Source organism: Vombatus ursinus, unplaced genomic scaffold (genome assembly GCF_900497805.2).
Source record: "Vombatus ursinus unplaced genomic scaffold, bare-nosed wombat genome assembly UNPS02014945.1, whole genome shotgun sequence".
Classification (NCBI taxonomy): Eukaryota; Metazoa; Chordata; class Mammalia; order Diprotodontia; family Vombatidae; genus Vombatus; species Vombatus ursinus.
In genome coordinates, this window is record NW_020954723.1 from 25,043,476 (window position 1) to 25,062,578 (window position 19,103).

The following is a 19,103-nucleotide window of genomic DNA, read 5'->3' on the forward strand; positions in this document are numbered from 1 at the left end:
CTAATGAGGGAGACAAGTTCATATAAGATCATAGAAAACATAAATACTTTTGCATAATAGATATACAAATGTTAAGTACAAGGTACTATGAGAAGGAAGGTACTGGCAATTGAGGAGATCAGGAAAGGCATCCTGAGAACATAGTTTCTGAGTTGCACCTTTTTTTCTTTTTAAAATAAATTTATTATTGATTTAATTTTAACATTCATTTTTTTTTAAATTTGAGTTCTGATTCCTCTCCCTCCTGCCCCTCACCCACCTATTGAGAAGGCAAGAGACCTGAGTTCAAATCTCAGACACATGACACTTACTAGCTGTGTGACCCTGGGCAAGTCACTTAACCCCAATTACCTTAACAAAAACAAAAACAAAAAAAAAAAAAAGAAAGAAAAGGCAAGAAATGTGCAATCAGTTATGTAAAATCATTGCATCTTTATTTTTCTCAAAACACCTTCTCTCCCTCTCCCCTCCTCTATTCTCCCCTCCTTGAAAAAGAAAGAAAAACAAAACTTCTGGCAGAAACATGTAGTCCAGCTAAATAAATTTTTGCCCATTGACCACTTGCAAAAAATATTTGTATGAACTATGTCTTACAGGAAGAAAGAGAGCCTCTGAGGCAGACACAAGAAGAGATACAGTCAGATGTTTGGTGAGTGCCTCTCAATACCACTTTCCCTCCATTCAACTGATTGGCTTAATTGCAATATACAGTTGAAGAACAGCATTTCCTAACTGGAATCCAGAGGATTATTGCAAGGGCTCCTGCTTTTATTAAAGTTGAGGACAGGAACAGGGACCTGAACCAGCAGCAGTAAGATCACTGCCAAAAGTTGAGTACAGCGCTGAAAGCAGGCCTGGGCCCCCTGAGAGGATTGAAGCTTGAGTCCAATTCAGCATGAAGTCATTAAACTTGTATCATTCTGAGGTGATATCTAAAATGAGGTGGTTCAACGAGGTGATCTCTGAGGCCACTGCTCGTTCTCAGTCCTGTGAGCCTATGACCTAGAGAGTCCTAGTAGCTGTTCTATTCAAATAAATATTCCAAACATTTGCAGTTGAACAGAATGCTTGACACTCAACACATAGAACCCACAGATTTTCAATATAAAGGCTTTGTTAATGCTTAAACAATAATACTTTGTGCTTCTATAAGCCCTCTCTTTTACAAGTTATAAAAAATTCTTACGGATTGTATACTCATTTCCTTATGTCTGTGAAATGTAGTTCCTAGGAGGACTAAATATATATACTAAAGAAATGATGAGGATTAAGAATCCAAATTTTTGAGCAAAGGTACTTAAGGAAGGTAAAGACATGCCTAATGTCGTTTAATTAGTCATTAATGGAACCATCATATTATGGCTTACAGTCCAATATTTATTAGACTAAAAAGTTGAAACACTGTTATAGCTTATGTCCTGATTTCAAATAAAATTTCATTTTTCTTTGTATCCCCAGCATATAATAATAATAACTGGTATTTATATTGCACTTCATGGTTTATAAATCATTTTACAAATGTTATCTCATTTGTGTCATCACAAATGTTACCTCATGTGTGTCATCACAATAACCCTGTGAGGTAGATGCCGTTATTATTCCCATTTTATAGATAAGAAAACTGAGACTGAGAGAAGCCCAGGGTCATATGGCTAAGTGTCTGAGGCAGAATACAAATTCAGGTCTTCCTCATTTCAAGTCCATCATTCTATCCACTGAGCCTGGCATGTAGTGGGGACTTAATAAGTGCTTATTGAATAAATATGAAGTCATCCTGCTCATCTCTAGGCCAGTGGTCTTCATAGTGGGGAACCAGGCATGATTGCAAAGGAGCCCTGGATGACTAATTTACTAATTGTGTATCTCTAATTAGAGGATAGAGAGATGGATCTGCCACATCCCACGTTCCTTGCCAGAACCAATATGTCTCCAACACAACACCTACCCTCAACTCTCAACACTCCTTCACTTACCCAGAGCAATAAACTAGCCTACCCACTTCTGAACCTGGCTTCAGATCCCTCAGTTTAGTTAGATCCCAACCTCTATCAGTGCTGCTGTCATAGCACCTTAGTCATACAAGTGCCATTTCAAAAATTCAGATACTATTTAAACACACACACACACACACTTTCCCCTCAGAACTCCTTGTGGCTTGGGCAGACACACTTAGCCCACTTTCCTCGTCAGCAACCAGTAAGTAGGATCTCCACTGCACTCTACCGCGCTCCCTTGTTCTTTTGAATGAGACCAGATGAATTGCATAGGATAAGCAGGCATGGATGGGTGGTGACAAATTAATTGTAACTTCGCTGTTATTGGTATGGTCACCACCATCCAGTCACTCACTTTTATAATCTTGGTGTCATCTTTGATTTTTCACTCCTTCATCCTGCACATCCTATCAGCTGCCATATCTTGTCATTGCTACCTCTATAGCCCTGGCTTGTTTTCTCCACTTCCACAGCGACTGCTATAGTTCAGCCCCTCATAACTTCTCACATAGACTGTTTTTAAAATTCAATTTTATTTTTTTCAATTCCAAACTTTCTCCCTCCCTCCTCCTACTTCACCACACATGGAAAAAAACACAAAACCCATTACAAATCTGTATAGTCATGCAAAACAAATTCCTTCATTAGTCAAAGAAGAAAGAAATGTGCTTTGATTTGTACTCGAGTCCATCAGCTCTCCATCTGGAGGTAGATGTCATGTTTCAGCTTGAGTCCTTTGGAATTGTCTCACCTAGACTATTGTAATTGCCCCCTTATTAGTCACCCTACCTCTCACCCCTCTCCACTCTAATGCAGGGGTGGGGAACCTGCAGCCTCGAGGCCACATGTGGCCTTCTAGGTCCTCAAGTGCAGTCCCTCGAATCCAAACTTCACAGAACAAATCTCCCTAATAAAAGGATTTGTTCTGTAAAACATGGACTCAGTCAAAAGGCCACACCCAAGGACCTGGAAGGCTCCATGTGGCCTTGAGGTCACAGATTCACAGCTGTCAAAGTGATTTTCCTAAAGCTCAGGTCTGATCTACTCCGTAAACTCCCATGGCTCCCTATTGACTCTAGAATCAAATATGACTTCATCTTTATCTGATCTTTTTTTAATTTTTGTTTTAAGTTTTATGATATAGATATAATTATTAGTAGGTATATGTAATAAGTAAATATACATAAATAATTGGGAGGTATACACAAATTTTTATGGATGGGGGTGCATGATTAAAAAAGTTTGAAGAGCTGTACCTCTAAACAGATTCTAATCTATGCCTCCATCCTGCTCACTTTGACTTTGAACCACCTCCTATTTCCTTTATCACATATGTATTTGTAACTTTTAATTTCTGCATTTAGAGGAATATAGTAATGAATGCATTTCCCACTGAAAAAGCTGTCAATTGTGTCTTATGTTACAGTGATTAGCTCCCATTCTGACTTTCCAGAGTTCATTTTTCTATATTTTATCAGGGATTTGTATGGACCTGTGGGCTGAACCACAGGTGGGGAATCTGCAGTCTTGAGACCACATGTGGCCTTTTAGGTCCTTGGGTACGGCCTTTTAACTGAGTCCAAGTTTTACAAATCCTTTTGTTAAGATGATTTGTTCTGTGAAGTTTGGATTCAGCCAAAAGGCCTTTTCAACCGTGAAACCAACCAACTAACCCCAAAGAACCCCACAACCTTTTACCTGCAATTAGTAAAATTAGGATGTAATTTTATTTCTAGAGCATTGTAACAGGAAAGAAGAAGGATATCTTCCATATAGAATCCATATCTTTGGAATTCCTGTGTGTATATATATGTTTGTATGCATGTATATGGAAGCTAAGTGTCATAATATATAAAGCAAAACACTGAACTTGAAGCCTGGAAGACCTTGGTCTGAATCCTACCACAGATGTTTTCTAGCCACATGACCCTGGACAAGTCATTTAATTTCTCTCAGTCTTAGTTTCCTCTTCTGTAAATTGGAGATAATAATAGCACCTGCCTCACAGGTTGTTGTGAGGATCAAATAAGACAACATGTAAAGTGCTTTGTAAACCTTAATGCTACTAGCTATTATGGCCCTTTAGAGTGACAGTGTTTTACACTATTTATTATGCACCACAGAATTCCTGTGATTATCTTTTTTACAAGGAAGCTCAGCTATAACTATATAGAAATGTACCCAATTTAAAAAGTGCCCCACACCCAACGTCTTCCATGTCTCTGCCATAGAACCAATTGGTGCAAACAACATTACTAAGAAAAATAGCGCACTCATATAGTACTTTACAGTTTGCAAATGTGTGTGTGTATGTATACACACGTGTCTACTATGAGTCTCACAACATCCCTGGGAGATAGATACGATTGGTATCACTGTCCTCATTTTATAGATGAGGAATCTGAGGCTCCGGAAGATTAAGTGGCTTGCTTACCTCGAAATTGGGACCCAAGGCTTCCATGCTCCAATCTAGCACTCTCTCCACAATGACATGCTTCCTCTCCAGAAGCAGAATCTTTAGGAAATCAGTAGGCTGTATATCTTTAGTAAGTAGTAATTTCAGAAGTTACTATGTTTATTTGAAGTCTTTTTTAGTGAAATTTTCTTGCTTCATTGTACACATTGTTAAGACTTCAAAATATACCCAAAGTGCCGTTGACTCCACTCTGTAATTCCCTTTCTGCACAATCTGTGTAGCTCCTGAGCAAAATAGGAATGTGAATGAGAGACTGGGGTGGCAAGATCTACTTCAGTGGAATGCAAGCTCCTTGAGAGCAAGGATTGTTTCATGTCCTGCCCCCCCCCCCAATCTTACATGTTTTTATTATGGTGCTTCATAGATATAGTAAGAGCTTAATAAATGTTAGGTAAAGTGAAATGAATCATGATCACAGTAGAAACTAAACTTACCTCATGGATTTGTTGTGATCAATAACCAATAAAATAATCATAAGTCACATTATAAATACAGAATGACAAACAAAAATTATATGATAAGTCCTGAGTGTGAAATGGCCTCACTACTAACTAATTTAAAGGAATAAATATAGTTTATGCACTCCTGTGTTTTCTGAATATCTGGATTCTGTGTGTGTTACATATTATGCCAGTTTCTCTCTTAAATACATGCTTTAGTATTTATCCATGCTCATTTGGCCTATAGATTATATTACCACAAGGTGCCATAGTGGTCAGTGAGCTTGTACAGGTAGCTAGTTACAATTACATGTCAAAATGTGTACCTAATTATGAATTGCTTTTTGAGCATTTCATGGTGTTCGGTTTCCTATATAAGGTTTTCCATGACTTTCTTTTGATTTATCTCAGAGACTTTGGTCTCACCTAATGCATCATCCTTGAGTTTAGTCTGTTAGCAGTCTTTAAAGTTATATAGGCAGATGGGGCTAGGTGATATTTCAGGTGATTTTGCCTTTTGATTTTGCCTTTCTTTCAACCCTGATGCACCCTTCAGAGATACAAGTTGATGCTTCTTAATCCTGGTCTCATCAAGGATTCTATGGGTAGGACCAGGGATAACACCAGTCCTTGACTTTAACAGCACAAAGGGAGCCTTATTGATTCTGAGATTCCACAGTCTTTTTAGCTAGGCTTCTCCAGAGAGCAGCACCATCTGTGTGTCATATGAAGTCACTCTTTATCTTTGTATATCTCACATCCAAATATGAATTGTGTTAAGGATAACTTGTGATAATATTATTGTTTTGATTATCTGTAGTAGGTATTTTGTTTATTGCAAGACTTCAAGCTTGGCAAAAACTATCAGTTTTTTTTAAGTTAATTGTAATGCTATAAAGATAAATATTGCTAAATAAAATATAATTTTTAGCATTTTATATTTGCAATATGTCTTAAAAGTTATTTTTGCTATTGATTACCCTACAGATTTATGTTACATAATCTCAACTAGGACCTCACTCTAGCAAGGCAATCCTTTTATTCTTCCCTAATTGACTTACTATACCTCTCACCACAGCACCTTTTCCAAGGCTTCCTTAAACTGAGGACTTTGCCTCATATTTCACTGAAAAACTGAGACTATTTAACAAGAGCTCTCTCTTCTCTCGTCCTCCTCCTTTCATCACTCAGATGCTTTTCCCCACTATCTCCCCCTTCACCCCTGTTTTACATGAAAAGGTGGCCTTGCCAAGGCAAACCTCTCTACCTATATTCATGATCCCATTCCATCCTATCTCCTCCATCAGATGACCCTGTCTATTCCTCATGCCTTCACTTATCTTTAATCTCTTCCTGTCTTCCGGCCACTTCTCTACTGTCTATAAACATGCCCATCTCTCCCCCATCCTCAAAAAACCCTCACTTAACGTGTTCTTCCTCACTAGCTATCATTCCATATCTCTCCTCCTTTTTGTGACTAAATTCTTTGAGGAAATTCTCTATAATTGTTGCCTTCACTTCCTTTCCTCTCACTTTCTGGTCATCATTCAAACAAAATTGCTGTCTCCAAAGTTACCATTGATTTCTTAATTGCCGGATCTGATGTCCTTTTCCCACTCATCCTCCTTGACTTCTCTAGCTTGTGACACTGTCAGTCATCCTTTTCTGGACACTTTCTTCCCTCCAGGTTTTTATCAGGATAAGCACTGAGTGACTGATACTTAGAAAAAGTGCAGTAAAGAGAGGAAGAGTAGATTGAGAAGCAGGGTCAGAGTACCGAAGGAAGCCAGACTCTGCATACAAACATCAGATAAAAACACAAACAGCCGAGATTCAAAACAAGCAAAACAGAATGCTGGTACAGTAAATATTTTAAAATTTTAATTGTAGAGTATCCAAATTAGCTACAGTTCCAGAAGCAGTGGAGATAGAAAAAGCATTCCTGAGAGGAATGCTCAAATATATAGAAAACGCATTCAAAGAAATTGAACAAGAAATGTCAAGTCTGAGAAGCACACAACAAAATAAGAGCTTGAAGAAAGTTTTTTTTAAAAATCATACTGTGAAATGGTTAAAATTAAAACATGTAAAAAATAAATAAGATGAAATAATGGCCAATAGAAAACCTCACAGAAATCCAAAGAAGCAATAAACAATAGACAATAAATACAGTGGAAGGTGAAATTGTACACAATGCCAGAGCAGAATACTCAGACCCAGCTTACAGCACTGAAGGATAGATTGTGATATCCCAGAAAACTTAAAAAAGAAAATCTGGGTGCTATATTTCAGGAAATTGTCAAAGAAAAACAGATAATAGAAAGGATTCACAAAATTAAAAGAAAAAAACATAATTTAACACCCCTAGACATATCATAAGTAAATAAATTCAATACTACAACAATCAGTCTACCCCAACTCCTAGCAGAAGAATAGAGTTTTGATCCTTAAACTGAACAAAGCTGAAAAAGGAAATTATTGCTCCTTATCATTAATGTTTGTGGCACACGAACATTAAAAGAGTTGCCAATAGAATAGAGCATTATTTTTTTAAATAATTTTTAAGTGAAAATTCACCTTTTTTCCTCTCATTTCCCACTCCATCCCCATTGAGAAAGCAAGAAAAATAATACCCTATTACAAATAGTTGCTTATCTTTACAATATTGTTATTTTATAGATTATACTCCTGATTCTGCTCTCTTTATTCAGCATCAGTTCATATAAGCCTTCCCAGGTTTCTCTGAAAACATCCCCTTCATCATTTCTTATAACATAGTAGTATTCCATCATATTCATATGCCATACTGGTCTAGCCATTCCCCAATTGATGAGTACTCTCTCAGTTTCCAGTTCTTTGCCACCTCAAAAAGAGCTGCTATGAATATTTTAGTACATGTGAGTCCTTTTCCTCTTTCTTTGATGTCTTTGGGGTATAGACCTAATTTGATAGCTTTTGGGGGCATAGTTCCAAATTTATTTCTGGAATGGAGGTTATCTATAAAACTATCAATTGTGACCAAGCAGAATGTACAAATGCAATGAAAAGGTAGTTTAATACCACAAAAACTATAAACTTAGTAACAAGAAAAAAAAATAAAAGCATGATTTTATTATTATATAAACTGACCTTCAATGAAATTATATTTTCATTGATTATATGAAATCAATATATTGATATTTTTAAAGATTATATTTTTAAATTGTAAATATAGGAATAGGAGGAATTTTCTGTAATATAATAAAATATATATTTGAAACTATAAGCTAATAACTTATGTGATGGAGAAAAGCTAGAAGAATTCTTATTAAGTATAGATTTTAAACATGGATTTCTACTCTTGCCACTCCTGTTTAACATAACAAAAAGCATGAAAAGGGATTAAAAACAGACCATGGCAGTGAAAAAGTTAAAATAACTATTTTAAATTCAAAGAAGGCTTTGCAAAGGAAGTAGGTAGCAACATGGTTCATTGGAAAAAGTGCTAGGTTTAGAGTTAAGGAAGCTAGATTTGAATTCTAGCCTCATCCCTACCTGTTTAACCTTGGACAAATCACTTTGGCTTTCTAGGCCTCAGTTTCCTCATTTGTAAATAGAGAGGAAGATGGGCTAGATAGCCCTTAAGATCCCTTCCAACCTTAAGTCCAAGATTCTATTATCCTATGGGGTGGGTAGAACTGATTAACATGCAGAATTTCAGTAGAATCGGGGAAGATTTTCCTGGTAGGGGAACCTATTGAACAAAATGTTCACGTAAGCATACCAGTTTGCCGCAAGGGACTGTGTGAGAAAACTGAGGAAGAAAAGCTAAAGGTAGGGTGGGATCTTGGATGTGAGGCTAAAGACTTTATACTTTATGAAGGAAGTGTTTAAGAGCCATTCAGACTATCTGAGTGGGGGGAGGGGGAGTGAGAGGAGGAAGCCGTGTGATAAAAATGACATTTTTAAGAGGATTAATCCGTTTGTGAAGCTCAGACTGAAGAAAGCAAGAAACTAGGACTGTACTAATTGTGATTAGCCCACGGTTTCAGACAGTGGATAGCAGAATTGGGATCTGAACTCAGGTCATCTAATTCCAAATCTAGTGCTCTTCTCCCTGGGTCACATTACCTACCTCTCTGTCCATCGCCTCTGAGAGCTAGTCGTTTGCCCCATCTTATCAATTCTGCCTCCACAATTCTCACTTCCCCTTCCGTTCCCTCCGAGGGCCACAGCTCTAGTTCAGACTCTCCTCAGCTCTCCCCAAGACTAGTGTAATGGCTACCTTGTGACAATAATTCCAATTAGTCTTTTTCATTTGCCCACATTTTTCTGATTAAGAATAAAATTTCAAAACAATATATATTTTTCAGTAAAGAAAAATTATGATTTCCTTCCATTTTTTTTGGCCTGAACTGTGATTTCACCGTTGTGAATACTCTGCAGCAATGAAAATTAGCATCTCACCTGTAATTTAGAGTCTAAGAACAGTTTGCTTGATCATAGAAATTAAGCAACTTGCCTACTAGCCATACAGTTTGCCCATTAGTCGTGTCAGAGGCAAGACTTAAACCTGATTCTTTCTGATTCCCACTTACTATGCCTCACACTCAAACACACCATGAGAAATGGGACCAATCTAGGGGCACAGGCAGTCTCATTATTTGTCTTCTATTTTTATGATCCCCTTCTCTGTATCTGACAGTATAAAGGCTTGAGAGAAGGCTCCATAACCCATGAAGAAACAGAAGCAAAACTCTGGAGGAGCCTCCTCCTGCCTGCTGGTGGCTGTTTCTGCTGCCACTGAGTCCCGCCAAGAACAATGGGGAAATGAGGTCATGAATTCTTAGATCTCATTCCAACAGTGCTGCACACAGACACTCTCAGAGCACAGTAAATTGCTCTTTAACATTTGTCCTACCACAGTTATCTTTTTTAATTGACATGAAGGGAATACTTTTAATTGTAGGAAAGAACTTGACCTTTGGTGATAATGCATCCTGTGTTGTGTAGTGAAAAAAGCACTGGATCTGGAACTAAGAGACTGGAGTGGAATCCTAGCTTGGCCATTGATTACCCACAGGACTTCGGGCAAGTCATTTCACCTTTTGAGGCTTTTCTTCATCTATAGATTGAAGGGATTGTGCTAGGTGACTAATGAAGTCACTTTCACCTCTAAATCTCTGATGTTTATGATCCTACTTTTGATTCCCTCCTCACCCCCATAGCTACCCATTGCCATGGTTAGGGTTTTGGGTTTGTTGGCATTTGAAATATGTTTAAATTGATCAATTTCTCAGTTATTTTCAAAATCCCCTTAAGATACAGGAGTCAAAAGTAATTTTTAAGTATCTGGTTAAACTGATATATATTGAAAAACTTAGAAGACTATATGTGATAGAACTTGACAGTTTCTTGTAGTCTTCTCCGTTCTTCCCCTCTTGAGATGTTTGTGATTATTGATGAGTATTGAATTTATAATAAAAAATAAAAAATTAAATAAAATTAAATCAATTTACAAAACTCAATGCCAGCTGTTCAGTGCTCCTTTACCCTTTTCTAAAAATGCCTTCAGTACCAATGCCACTATTGTAATTAGAAATGTTTTCTAGAAATGAAGTGATTTTAAACAATTTCAGTTTAGTTTTTTTCTTAATGAATCATATCAGTTCCTGTTCTGTTGCCACAGAAATTTTCTACTGATTTATTTTACTTGCTCTAGCTAAACCTCTTCTCGTATTTAATTTTATCCTTAGATTTATATGTATTATTTCCTAATAGTATCGACAGAAGAAATGTGCTTATTTTCCTTCTTACTATCCCCAAATATGTCTGATTTTACCAGAAACAAATGCGTTTATGTTCATATTTGCTCAAGAAGGATGTTTCTTGAGTTTTAGTTTTTATGACTTCAACTCAAATAACTAAAACCTTGAGAAGTTGATAGAGAATAGAAAACGACAAGTGGTTCTGTCCGTCAGGACATTTTAAGACAAGAAGCTAACAATTTTTATGATTGATAATATTCACTAGGTAGCTCTTTTCAAAATTTTGACTTAAGTATGTGTCAAGATGCCCCAGTTTGCCATTTTCCACCCATAACTTACCCATGCCATTGACTTCCATTTTACTGTGACTGAAGCTTTTAGCACCTGTGATATGCATAAAGTAAACATGTTGTCTCCTGTCACTCCTTCCCTCCATTAAATGCAGTTCCTTAGGGGAAGTACTTTCATTTTTATCTTTTTATCCCTAGCACCTGACATAGTACCTGGCATATAGTAGGTATTTAATTAGTGCTAGTTGATTGATGACTGCAGTTTCAATATTGTCTGATTTGGGGGTTTCAAAAAAATAAACAGCAACATAGTGATATGTCACATTTGTGTACTCAGAGGCAGCATGATATAGTGGATGAAAAGAAGGCCTTAAAGTCAGGAAGAGTCTTGCCATTGACACGCTGGCTGTGTGACCCGAGGCAAGTCACTTGTCATTATTCTAGGCAACTCTCTAAAGTTAAAGGTGCCCACCTGCATTGGTAGAAGGAATTTGTTCACCTGGGAATTCTCTACAATAACAAAATTGTAGGTCTAGTCCTAACACCATTTATATATCTGTTGATGATTAATATATATATATATATATATGTTGAGATATATATCTATATAGATATAGATAGATATAGATATATATATGTTGATGATTAACCTAAGGTCCACAAAGGATGCTTGTGACTTGCCCAAAGTGATACAACTAGTAAGTGTCAGAACTGGGACTCAATTCTAGTGGTTTTTCCATTATACTGTCATGCTTCTGTGTAAAATAGAAGTAGAGTAGTAATGCTTAGAAATAGTGCTTAACCAGAAATAGCATCTAGTCAAGATAGTTCAGTGAAATAGCATATACCAAGCTAAGCTCCAAAAGGATAACACATGACTTACACATAAAGGGTGACATCATAGAGGAGCAGGGAAAAAAATTACCTTTTAGATCTATGCATAGGGAGAGTTCATGACCAAATAAGGGATAGAGAGGATCACAGAAGATATAATGGACAATTTTTTATTACATAAAACTAAACAGCTTTTTACACAGAAAACTCAGTGCAGCTAAAATTATAAGGGAAATGAGTAACTGGGGAAAAATCTTTGCAGCAGGTTTCTCTCATAAGGGTCTCATTTTCAAGATGTATATGGAATGGATTCAAATTTATAAGAATAAAATAAGATTAAGAGCCATTTTCCCAAGTTAATAGTCAAAGAATACTAAACAGTCAGTTTTCTAATGAAGAAATCCAAGCTATCAATAACCATATGAAAAAATGCCCCAAATCACCAATCATTAGATATATGCAAATTAAAGCAACTGAGGTTATATCTCATGCCCATCACATTGACAGAGTTGACCAAAAAAAAAAAAAAGAGAGAAGGACAAATATTGGAGGGCCTGTGGGAAAAACAGGTATGTTAAATATATTGGTAGAGCTATGAATTTGTTCAGCCATTCTAGAAAGCAGTTTGGAACTACACCTTAAAAGTTACTAAACTTTTCATACCCTTTGACTCTGCAATACCACTGCTAGGCCTGAGTGATCTATGAAAGAATAGGGCCAATATGTACGAAAATATTTATATCAGCTCTTTTATGGTAGAAAACTAGAAACTAAGAAAGTGTCCATTAATTGTAGAATGGCTGAAAAATTATGGCATATTGATATAGTGAATATTGTTGTGCTGCAAGAAATGCAAGTCACTTAACCCCAATTGCCTAAAAATAAAAAAATTAAAAAAAAAAAAGAAAGATGGTGGACACAGGGTACAGGTTAAGAGAGAGGGGTGTGTGTGTGTGTGTGTGTGTGTGTGTGTGTGTATGTGTTTATTTATTTTTTGTTTTTTCCTAAGCAGTGAGGTTAAGTGACTTGCCCAGGACCACATAGCTAGTAAGTGTCAAGTGTTTGGTCTGAGGTCACATTTGAACTCCGGTCCTCCTGACTTCAGGGCCAGTGCTGTATCCACTGCGCCACCTAGCTGCCCCTAAATAAAATATTTTTAAAAGTTTGCCAAGTAAAAGGTGGCAGAGGAACCCAGCTTTCTCAAAAGTACTCCAGCAATGACCTAAGACAGCACCAGACTGAAAAGTATTTGAGAAATCCAAACAGTAAATGCCTTTTTCTGTCCCAGCACTACACAAAGGGACAGCCAGTCCAGAAAGGCCTGAATTAATACAGAGAAAAAAAGGAAGTCTCTTAATTTGGACTAGACATGTTCCAGGGACACCTAGACTAGAAGACTTAGACAAAGATTGGTTGGAATCCTTTAGCACTGTGACCTTGGACTAGAGTCCAGCAGCACCCAGACCAGGATAGCATTGCTCAGACTGGGACTCTGATCTGAAATGCACCAAAGGGCCCTGAAAATCTAGCTCTGAAGCCCTACGATCCAAGGTGGCCTGAAACCTACCAACAATCTGAGGATAGACACATGTATGAAAGCTGGTAGCAAGAACCCATGTAATCAATATCAGAACCAAACTAGGCCCAACCACTCCACCAAAGAGAGCAGCAGGGGAAAAAGCCTGGCCTTGACGTGACATTCCAATTCAGTAACTTAGGTAGGAGATGAATAAACAGGAGACATCAATCCTGATAAAAGAATATTAGGCATCTAAAGATGTCCAGGACTGCAATCCAGAAGAAGAGATTAACTCCATAATAATGGTAAGCAGAGTCTCAGAAAAAGAAATGTCTTAATCAGAAGGACTTCAAGAATACCTGGAAGATAGGAGCAGCTAGGTGGCACAATGGATAGAGCACTGGCCCTGGAGTCAGGAGGACCTGAGTTCAAATCCAGCCTCAAACACTTGACACTTACTAGCAGTGTGACCCTGAGCAAGTCACTTAACCCCAATTACCTCACCAAAAAAAAAAAAAAAATACCTGGAAGAAATAAATGAAAAGACAAAAAATTAAAGAGCACTGGAAGAAAAAAATAAGTAGACTATATAGCCTAGAACAGAATGTAGTAAATCTTTACTCATGTAATAGACTCCCTATAAATTAAATGGACCAAACAGTTCTACTAGATAACAAGACACTTTAGAACAAAAAAAAAGGACTTGAAAAAATAGAAGAAAATGTAAGGTACCTAAAATAAAAAATAACTGGCCTAGAAAACAGAATAAGGAGAGAGAATATAAGAATCGTTGGGCTCCCTGAAAACCATGAGTCAGCAAGGTGGGGGCATAAATAGAGCACTGGACCTGGAGTCAGGAAGATCTTAGTTCAAATCCCGCCTCAGACATTTACTTGCTTTATAAACCTGGGCAAGTCACAATTCTGTCTGCCTCAGTTTCCTCATCTATAAAATGGGGGTAATATTCCAGGTTTGTTTGTGAAAATAAAATGATATAATATTTGTAAAGCACTTTGCAAACCTTTAAGTACTGCTATATAGATGCTAGCTATTATCATTTTGACTACCCCCCCCAAAAAAAGGCCATTTCCTTATTTCAGGAAAAAGTACCAGTGGAAAATATTATAGCGTTCTTGCCTCTTTCAGTTGTGTATGAGGTTTCCTACGGACTTTTTGTTTCTTTTAAGTTTTTATTTATATTTTGCTTTTTACATCTTTATTTCCCAATATATCCCTCTTCTTTGCAGTGTAACTTGTTATAACTCCAGATATCATTTGTGACACAGAATTTAAAAAAAAATAAAAAGCAATTTTTAATTGGTTGCAAATCTAACCTATGCATCTACTGAGCCCGGCAGGATTCATAATATTCCACACTGATAGTTCTCCAATGATAAGGTTAACTTTGGGTGTAACCTCAAACTTGGTCTAAAGATACATTTGTCCTGATTTTCCAGGACTGTCCATTCCATTATGGTTCTTACAGATTTAGAACTGGAAAAGGCCTGAAAGGTCATCTAGTTCAATATCCTTATTTATAGATGAGGAATCTGAGGCCCAGAGAGGTCAACTAAGTTGCCCAGGGGTTATCCAGATAGCAAGTGGGAAGTTGTAATTTGAAATCATATGACTCCAATCCGGTGCCCTACATCAACCTGTCTCTATTCCCTTGGACTCTGGCAAAAATTGTTCCCTGTTCTCATCACTTTAAAGGCTCTAAATTATTTTTTCCTACACCTAAGGCTTTTGATAGCTTCTTTGGGTAGATTTAAATAGAAAGGGCTTCCCTATAAATCCAGGAAGTAGCTAGTATCATAGCAACAGCTGAAGCAGGCACCAACTGGTTTGGGGTGAATCCAAAGTTTAAACTACGTTTTCACTGAGCAAGAGCACCTGCCTCCAATTCTGGACTACCAGGCCAGAAGGACATATCCAAGGCACCACTGCCGCACTGATTTGGACCTTCTTCAGTGCCTGAAGAATCACAAGACTTTGGGACTGTTGTGTGCTACAATTATAAGTTAGACTACCTACTGTATGAGGTAGAGATGGGTTCCTTTGTGCTAGAATCTGCCCTAAATTTACCTTATTAGAACTGTTTCCTCTTTTGTTTGATTATCTTATCCTCTAGTAAACATTTGTCTAACTTTTATTGGCATGTTTTAATTTAAAATTTAGTTACATTTTAAACTTATCTGTTTAATTTTTAATTTTCACTCTGTTAAAACCGGCTTTCCTTTGGTATTCAGGGATCTATGCAAGTAGTATGAGCTTTTTAGATTTCAACATGTGGAGAGGCCTTCACTTGTGGCAGGACCTGTTACACATGGAGATGGGAGTGTTGTTGTGTGGCTCAAGGGGAGGTAGAATTGACATTTCTAACCTCTTCCCCTCCCCCACCCCTCCCCTGTCTTTCTCCAAGGGAGACTTTTAATTTCTAATAAGAGGGGAAGCAAGAGGTTGGGGCCAGAGGATGACCACTCTCCTCTCCTCAGAGAGAGGTCGTACCGACCTACAATTATATCTGTCTGCTCCCTTACACGTTGTTAGTCTAGGGGAGATGATCAGGTTCAGTCTAACTTCTGATCACTATTTCAACAAATGGGAGGAAGATGGACCCCAAACTTTACATCCAAGGTTTGACTCCCTTCCCATCAAAATACCTGTCCCACAGTGAACACACATAGCAAATAGCAAAGAAACCCAGTTATCCAAATCATAGCAAAACAAATCAGAAAACATATACAGAGCAGAATATATACCAAATAATACAGAGTGAAGGAGTTCTCCCATTGGGGGCCAGGTAACTCAGCTCAACCACGGGCGAGAATCCCAGATCTTATCTAAGGGGAAATGTAGTGGACGGGATAGGGACATGATGGAACTGCCAGCTCCACTTACTCCTTAGATAAGCTAGGTAAGTGGATCTACATTATCTAATGTAGCAGACGGGTTAGGGACATGATGGAACTGCCAGCTCCACTTACGTCAGCTTCTTCCTAGGGTCTCTTCCTTCAGCAACCAGAAGTGGAATTGGTATTTTCCATCTTCCCTCTCCAGGGTGGAAGCCAGGAGTGCCAAAAGCAACTCGATTTTGTAGAGTCCCAAAGAGGACTGAGGAAGTTCAATAACACTCTCTCGCTGTCACCAACCCCACACGTCATGCAAGTCTCTGCCAGTGAGGAAAGCATCTCACACCAATGGGCTTTGGCACTGGGGTTTCAAATAGTTTCAGCATTGATACCTTTGGAATTCTGTGGCCGACTTCATGTTAATTAACCTTAACATTTTCATTTTTTTTCTTTTTCTAAATTTAATAGCCATCAGTAAACATAAACACAAGTACAAAAGAATTTAAAAGTTCACAATGAAACCATAATAACTGTTTGTTTTGTTCTTTTTGGTGAGGCAGTGGGGTTAAGTGACTTGCCCAGGGTCACACAGCTAGTAAGTGTTGAGTGTCTGGGGCAGATTTGAACTCAGGTCCTCCTGACTCCAGGGCCAGAGCTCTATCCACTGCGCCACCTAGCTGCCCCTCATAATAACTGTTAAGAGATGATTATTAACTAATGACCATAAATTTCTCTTGTCATTTATTTTTAAATGTGCATACAGTATTAACTTCAACAAGATAGTAACAAGGTTGTCCCGTTTGTTTCTGTGTTTTTTTCTAAACTCCTCCTCTACTTTGTTGCAATTTTTTTTTTTTTTTGGATTTTGTTGCTGCTATTATTATTTGTTATCTATGTAGTTGTGACTGTAAATATTGTTTTGGTTTTATCTTCATTGAGCATCATTTTCATCAAAATCTTCCCTTTTTTATCATTCCTATTTCTCATTTTTATAGGTACAACAATATTCCATTACATTGTTATACCACAATTTGTTCATCCATTGCCTAATTGTTTGACGAATGTAAACTTCAACATTTTGAAATGCAGTGCAATATTATACCTTTTGTGGAAGTGCTGGGCTTTGCTCACAACAGTTAGGAAGATGAATAGATCACAATCAAATGCTTGTAGAGAGCTATTTGGGAGGTTTGGTCCACACTTGTGATTTCATTGGTGTTCTCATCTCCCAGTTTGGAAACCCCCTCCACCAATGAAGGTGACAAAGTCATGTGCAGTTTATGAGATCGTTTCCTGGGGCCTTGAGAGATTAAGTGACTTGCCCATAGTCACATAGCTAATCAAGACTTGAATCCAGATCTCCCTGATTCCAAGGCTGGCTTTCCATTATTCCATGTTGCTTTTTATGGGATTATATAATGTGGAGTGGGGATAGCAGGGAGCATTGGTCAGAGAACTCTAAGTAGTACAGGATAAATAGGGCTTTGCCCAAGGGTGTCAACCTGGAGAGATGGGGTGGAGCATGTTTTATTTCTAGGAGACACCCTTCATCCCTGGAAGAACATAATTTCACACTTCTCTCCTCCCCATTTATCCTCTTTATCGATATACCCTCTCTCATCACCTACTGTCCTTTCAACCGCATGGGGCAACCTCCCCACCCCACCCCCTAAACTGAATTTGCCTCAGGTATAGTTTCAGGGAGTTACAACTCTGACCTCAGTTAATGCTATAATAGACGCTTGCTCCCACTTACCCTTCCTGCTCATTATGTAGCTCTCTGAATTCATGCTAGAGAAAAGGAAAAGAATTAAGCTCCTAGGCTTAAGCTTCTTTTGTTCCATAGGCAAAAATGTTATTACTTGCATACATAAAAATGTGGCAAAGATACCTGAACTGGACTTAGAGAAAGAATGGTAAAGAAGGAGGAAAGGTGGAAGAGAGAGAGAGGAAGAAAACTTACAAAGAGAGGATGAGTTAGCAAAATGCCCTGCACTGAGTTGTAAACTGGCCCAAAGGTGAATGTGATTAGGCAACAGTAGAGCAAGAGCAAAGGGCGACAGCATAGAAGAGAGAAGTTCTGAAAGGTGCAGACACACAAAGTGGGTGAGTTACTCCCAGTGGACAAGGTTTTCTGTGCTTTTGGGTCCTCTGAGCCTTGGGGGAGGTCGGAAAGAGACGTGCGTGTGTGAGGGTCTTGAGCAATCCGAGTGCAGAGAAATCTTTTCAAGTATAAAGAACACTGAAGAGTCAGTAAGCATTTCTCTTAAGTTTAAGCTTGTTATATATCAGGCAGATATATATCTGTGCTACAGATAACAGATAGAGAAATGAGACAGTTCCTCACCTAAAGGAGCTTACATAACTAAGAAGACTTTAGAAGGAAACACTAAAGAGGGCTGATTATGTGCCAAAGTTTTAAGCAAGATGAATTGAAGCAAAGGAAATTCCTGATGTAAACAGAAGATTGGGGAAGACTGTTGAAAAGAATGTCAGGTTAGAAGTCTGAATTTATGTGGTCTAATATAAACTGTCTGTTTCATAAAAGTAAATAAGATTATCCGTTGTGGTGCATACAAAATTTTTAACAAATACATTAATTCAAATTAATTGTTGCTAGTCCTATATGACTACCAGAAAATCATAGCTATGTTTAGAATAAAGGTCAGTGTTTAATAATCTTCTGTAAGCAAATGTTTTACACCAATGAAAAACTTTAGAGCCACAGAAAATTTCACAATCAAGTCATCCTGTCAGCTTCTTATTAGGATTAACATTTGATGGAATTTGCCTTTCTTTGATATTTTTGTAATAAGTATTTAAATGTCATAGATGGTTAATCTGTCATTCAGTAGGGAAAAAATCAGTTCAAAATACTGCCAAATGGGTAGAAAATTCCACGAGCTACTTAGTTACATGAGTTTCTTCTGAAGATCAGTAAACTTTTCAAA

General features: G+C 37.7%; 1 protein-coding gene across 4 annotated transcripts in view; it reads left to right on the top strand.

Annotated features, from left to right (window-relative positions):
• ENTPD5 (ectonucleoside triphosphate diphosphohydrolase 5) overlaps positions 1–19,103 on the top strand; it is a 34,282-nt gene that overhangs the window by 760 nt on the left and 14,419 nt on the right. The window contains exon 2 of one of the 4 annotated variants that reach the window (XM_027844861.1): positions 597–649. The exons of 1 other annotated variant lie outside the window; for it this stretch is intronic. In XM_027844861.1, coding sequence (XP_027700662.1) covers positions 643–649 — 7 coding nt within the window. In that variant the 5' untranslated portion in view covers positions 597–642. Of the gene's footprint in view, positions 1–596; positions 650–18,077; positions 18,259–18,489; positions 18,649–19,103 lie in introns of those variants that run through there. 2 more of the 4 variants (XM_027844863.1, XM_027844862.1) reach the window with 2 other exon arrangements.